General features: G+C 40.3%; 2 protein-coding genes across 2 annotated transcripts; one reads left to right on the top strand and one right to left on the bottom strand.

Annotated features, from left to right (window-relative positions):
• The first annotated feature begins 1,102 nt into the window (after positions 1-1,102).
• LOC128741223 (ribonuclease H2 subunit A) lies at positions 1,103-2,864 on the top strand. Its single transcript, XM_053836869.1, has 2 exons — positions 1,103-1,446; positions 1,505-2,864. The coding sequence occupies exons 1-2, from the start codon at positions 1,239-1,241 to the stop codon at positions 2,290-2,292; spliced, it is 996 nt and encodes a 331-aa protein (XP_053692844.1). The 5' UTR covers positions 1,103-1,238; the 3' UTR covers positions 2,293-2,864.
• On the bottom strand, positions 2,354-4,767 carry LOC128741222 (parafibromin). Its single transcript, XM_053836868.1, has 5 exons — positions 4,447-4,767; positions 3,303-4,388; positions 3,171-3,234; positions 2,928-3,093; positions 2,354-2,856 (listed from the first exon to the last, which is right to left on the bottom strand). Exons 1-5 carry the CDS (start codon positions 4,575-4,577, stop codon positions 2,678-2,680), a joined length of 1,626 nt encoding a protein of 541 aa, XP_053692843.1. The 5' UTR covers positions 4,578-4,767; the 3' UTR covers positions 2,354-2,677.
• Between the last annotated feature and the right edge of the window lie 682 nt (positions 4,768-5,449).

Here is a 5,449-nt window from a genome sequence, read left to right as displayed (position 1 = left end):
ACCAATACATGTACACACAGCTTCAACTTTTGTCGGGAGGGGTGCGCTGTTCCTTCTGTTGCTCGATATTTGTATGGGCGCAACGAAGAGATGCCAGTCTTCTTGATGGAATGTTTTTGCCCTAAGCCTATTATCAAAGCGACCGATGCCATCTTTAATGTTTAAAGGTAATTAAAGTAATAAATAATATTTAAATAAATTAAATCAAAAACGTGAGGCATAGTTATTAAACCTCGATAAGTATGCAACATTAAATATTTTAGTTCGATGCGTTCGTTATAAATAGTTTGGCAACTTTGGCTGTATCTAGATATTTTATCGTAGAACTACGTCTTGCGACCAAAGTCCTCTACCAAAGTCGGGCAAAGTGAACCACTGCATTTTTTTACGTGAAAAAAGTTTGGAACTTGCCGAGCAGGCTTGTTATTTCGTCACTCATTGTGCAAAAAGTGCAACTTTTTTTGTTCAACACAATGAGCAGAACTGCTTTCAGAAATGAGAAATAAATCCACACCCCAGTAAACCATTTGATTTGTATATCTCGATTGCAAATGAGAAATACGACATCATATCTGAACGATAAAGTTATATTTCACGTCAGATAATAAGAGCATATGTGTACCAAAGTGGAGGCAATATACGTGCGAAAAGTTTGGCGATTATTTTTAATTCTATCTTGCATTTTATACAGCGGTTTTTATAACACGCAACTTAATACCACAGAGAACAGACTACCAGGTAATTGACAAAAAGTGTGTAAAAGGTTTTTATGTAATCTACGAGTAATCCTTCAATAGAGCACCCCTCGAGCAGTAAGTGGCAAACTAAATCTTGATGTCGCTGCCATCGCTGCTATGTAACTCCAGCACAAAGAAATATTGATAAAGGTACATGGATATTTTTTGATGCGTTTTGGCAAACTATTTCTGGAGGGCGCTACCGACAGATTTTACACATAAAAAATCGATTACTTCCTTCGAGCCTGTTAATCTGTTCTCTGTGCTTGAGTCTCAAGCAAAAATTTTTCTAACATAGTCCTACGTCAACCATGAGGTAGTGTCAATAACACAACCCATCTAATTTTTTTGTTCTCGCCGTTCTCGCGCTCAAATGTTCATCAAAATATTCGAAACACGGCGTGTTCTCAAAACCAACCACATAGCAAACACAAATTTTAACGAGGAAAAAGGATTATTTAAGTTGGACTTAGTTGCTCTGCCGACAAAGATTGAAAAACAATGATATCCCCAAAGCACAGATTAACGACTGATGGCGATGAATCTGATGGTAAAAAGGCAAAAATAAACAACCTAGAATCGCTTGGTCCTTACATTAGTTCCAAGGATAATGCAAAGAATTTCGTCTATATCTCTGATGTTCCTCAAATATGTAAAGATGAACCTTGTGTGCTTGGAGTTGACGAAGCAGGAAGAGGTCCGGTATTGGGTAAGTATTGTTATTTGTACCTATAGTTTGCTACAGGAAATACAGATCCTTTCCGTAGGACCAATGGTGTACGGAATAGCGTTCAATCCCATAAGCCAGAAGGATGTACTGAAACAACTGGGATGTGCCGATTCAAAGCAACTGACTGAGGAAAAGCGTGAGCTCATATTCGACGATATCAATCAGAAGGATTATGCTGTGGCAAGTGTTGGCTGGGCGGTGGAGGTCATTTCACCGAACGAGATTTCAATGAGCATGTTACGGCGTACGAAGCGGTCTTTGAATGAAGTATCGATGGACTCCGCTATTGGATTAATCAAACGCGCAATCGAAGCCGAGGTTAATATCGCAGAAGTGTACGTCGACACGGTGGGACCACCGGAGAAGTACCAGGCTAAGCTGCAGGAGATTTTTCCTCGTTTCAAAATCACGGTGGCCAAAAAAGCTGACAGTACCTATCCGATCGTATCGGCGGCCAGTATTTGCGCTAAAGTGACCAGAGATCACGCGCTAAAGGTGTGGAAATTTCGGGAAGGAATCGATCCGGACACCAGTTACGGCAGTGGATATCCGGGAGATCAGGTAACGAGAAACTTCCTAAATCATTGCGAACTGGTGTTTGGCTTTCCTCGGTTCGTTCGCTTCAGCTGGTCGACGGCAGAAAAAGCCTTGGAGAAGAAAGCATTCGATGTGGAATTCGACGAAGAAGAGGAAGATCAAGCAAAGGGTAAGGCCACTTATGGTAGCGAAAAATTGTCCAAGTATTTTTCCGCGGATCGAAACGATCAGCGAAAGCGCCATGAGTATTTCAGAGAGAGATGTCTGGATCATGTTAGTGAGATTTAAATGATTATAATTTGAATAATTGAAAGGGAAAAAGTTTTGGGATAATTTGAATTGGCTCAACATTAAGTTGCCGAAGAATTTACTTAAACAGTTTATTAAAATATTACGTCTGCTTAAACCATGAAAACTTACATATTTTGCCCAGGAAAATTTTCACGGCTTTGACAAATTAATCCACAAATTAACTAATCTGTATTATTTAGTTATCAAATTATTCTGTGTAATAACCTAGTTTTCTGGACAACAAAAATAATCTGTGCATGACCTTAAAATATTTTATTTTCGCCAAGTAGACATAATGGACTACGGTTATGACCTGTTGTAATCGAATAGTTACAATTTGCATGAAAGTTGTATTAACTGTTATCAACAAGCAACTAAAAATTCAAAAACGCAAATCTGGCTTATACTTAGTCATGTATAGATCAAGTTTTTCCCAGAACACCATCAAACTCGCTTTGTCGAGATGTCGCTTGGTTCGGGATACGTTGAGCACCGTGACAGCCCATCGTGCAACGTTTGCATCCAATTTCATTTCATCGTATCGCAAATGGAAGGCAGCAACTGTTGGGAAATACAAAAACATTGTTATTTCCAATGGAGGAAATATAATTGAAATGGCAGTATGTACTTACTTTTAGAGAAAATTTCAACCGGATTACCGTCCCAGGGCCATCCCTTGAACTGCCATGCCGGACCCATCACGAAAACAGCAACAACTCGGTTCCAGTCTTGTGCAGTTAATTTAATCGGGTTATCGATGACACGGTAGGGTACCGTAAGACCTCCAGCTTTTTGACGCTGTAATAGAGAAAACACAAAATTAATTTTCACACAAACGCAAAGCCAGGTGGTTATGCATCGGTAAACCAACGAACCTGAATTAGAACTTCATTATCGCGTACACCGCCTTTAGCTTTCTTTTCTTCCGTAGTGATGAACCTAAGTGATAAACAAAAAACAAATTCGTTAATGCATTGAATAACCTATCGTTTACGAATCGCACTCACTTTAACTCCTGCAGAATATCCCTCGCATTATACATCGTGATCAGGCTGGTGGTGGCGGCTGGAATAATAATGATGGGAGTACGGCTTTGCCGTTTGTTGCTGTTGCTTTGTGGCAACATTCTTGCTTGAGCCGTCGACAACAAGTCCTTCGGTCGACCGGGTGGGAGCGCACCACCCAGAACGTTATTGTTGTTGTTTTGCTGCAGCTGTTGCTGTTGAGCTTTCTTCTGCGCGGCCGAGCCCTCTGTTACCAGCTTCAATGACATACCGTGATATGTACCCATAGTATCAATCTTGAATCCTTCAGTTTCCTCCTTCTGACGATTGAACCGCTCCTGATCGTATCGATTGTACTGTGCTGGCTGTTGCTGCGGTCGAATCACGCGAGGAGGCTCCGGTAATTTTATAACCGGGGCCTGAGGACGCCCGCGACCTTCTTCGCGATTTTTGATACCCTGAAGGATAGCCAGGATATTTTTGGCAAATATTTTGCCATTGCTTTGCAGAATCGTGGTTCTTGTACGCCACTGCCGTTCCCTACTTATGATATCCTTTGTGGAATCCACATCGAAATCCAGGATGGCACGCAGATCTGGACCCACACCCATAGTATCGTCATTATCGGTACGTTTAATTGTTACCTTTTTGTTGGCTAAACGCTTCGCTTTGATGGCAGCAATCTTCTCTACGGACATAGTTTCCGACAGCGACTTGATGTTGTCAATGTTGACGGAAGCTTCTTTCTTGTTTACGTCTAAACGAGCTGCTAATTGTTCCTTAACTTTCTGCACTTGGGTATCTTCATAACGAGCTTTCTTTGCTAAATTTTCCAAGGTATCCGATTCTGCCGGCCGCTTAATTTGCGTCGGAATTTCCAGCGGAGCACTCTTGTCAATGCTGGCGCAAGTGTTCGTTTCGCCATTGAGATATTGGAGAAGTTCCTTACGATCCGGACGGTTCACCGCTGGAATGTCTTCGGCAGCGGCCTGCCGAACGTATACAGAGTGCTGGAGTGCGACATTTTTCAATATATACAACAGACACTCCAAAGTGTAGTACTCCTTCGGAGCTCCTTTCTTGCCGGAACTAAAAATAATAGTTTTAGTGCGTGATATTCAAGCAAACAAAATTAAAAGCAACTCACCCATATTTCAGATAGTTAGTTTTTACATTTTTCGGCCAAGAAAATTCACCAAAAATAATCTGCCCGTCGCGTTCGATAATTTCTTTCTTGTTGATGTTGTATTGCCTCAGCAGACTCAGTGGATCGGCCATTGTGACGAAAGGTATCTATGATAAGCGTAACAATCAATATTGATAGATGTTATATACGCTATAAAACAACACTTCTGCACTAAAACTATTTATTTATAGAGAAAACGAAATTTTTATTTGCGTTCGTCAACACAAGAAGCACATCATCAGAAAAGAAAAATCGGCTTCCCAATCACGATAGAACGATAAAACCATCAGAATAAGCTGTCAAGGGATGTTGCAATTATCTATACTAATTTAGAATTACTCAAAACGGGGTAGGTAAAAATCAATTTGGCTGCGTTCTTCGTTCAAACACTGTCACCAAGGGATTGCCAGTAAGGCATACACTCAAGTACTTTTTTTACACGGTTTGTTTTTTCGATTATTAAGAACGGGGCAACTTAAGGACCATTCATTTATTTCTCAATACATTCGGGAGAGGCCCGACATTCGTCACGTAGTTTGTAAATGGTCCCTCACTTGCACCGTTCTTGAGTTATCGAAAAAAACAAACCATGTAAAAAAAGACTTGAGTGTATACAAGTGCATAGTAATCGTAGATTACAGAAGTAATTTTTGACGCCTTAAATTACGTAACCAATGGTATTGCTAATAGATCATTACACGGGAGCTCCTAACCACACTTTTTTGACAGCACTTGGTGGTTTGTTTACGTGGTGTTAAATTTTGAATTGAGTTTTCTATCTTTGTCCGGCACATAATGATAGAAATTTATAGTTTTTATTGAAGAGAAAGTGCCTTACATGCGTTTTACAGAAATTGATGCAGTAATCCCACAGAGAACAGACATCCATTCAGGAACAAATTTTTCGGGAATTCTTGGATAAAATTTCAAATTAAAATCACCTAGTATGCTAGCGTCACCACTA

Source organism: Sabethes cyaneus, chromosome 3 (genome assembly GCF_943734655.1).
Source record: "Sabethes cyaneus chromosome 3, idSabCyanKW18_F2, whole genome shotgun sequence".
Taxonomy (NCBI): domain Eukaryota; kingdom Metazoa; phylum Arthropoda; class Insecta; order Diptera; family Culicidae; genus Sabethes; species Sabethes cyaneus.
This window is presented reverse-complemented; position numbering and strand designations above follow the sequence as displayed.

Coding starts and splice junctions, on each gene's coding strand:
- LOC128741223 (XM_053836869.1), top strand. CDS start 1,239: ATGATATCCCCAAAGCACAGATTAACGACTGATGGCGATGAATCTGAT. Junction 1,447..1,504: donor AGGAAGAGGTCCGGTATTGG/GTAAGTATTGTT, acceptor TCCTTTCCGTAG/GACCAATGGTGTACGGAATA.
- LOC128741222 (XM_053836868.1), bottom strand. CDS start 4,577: ATGGCCGATCCACTGAGTCTGCTGAGGCAATACAACATCAACAAGAAA. Junction 4,389..4,446: donor ACTAACTATCTGAAATATGG/GTGAGTTGCTTT, acceptor TATTATTTTTAG/TTCCGGCAAGAAAGGAGCTC. Junction 2,857..2,927: donor GGTTGAAATTTTCTCTAAAA/GTAAGTACATAC, acceptor ATTTCCCAACAG/TTGCTGCCTTCCATTTGCGA.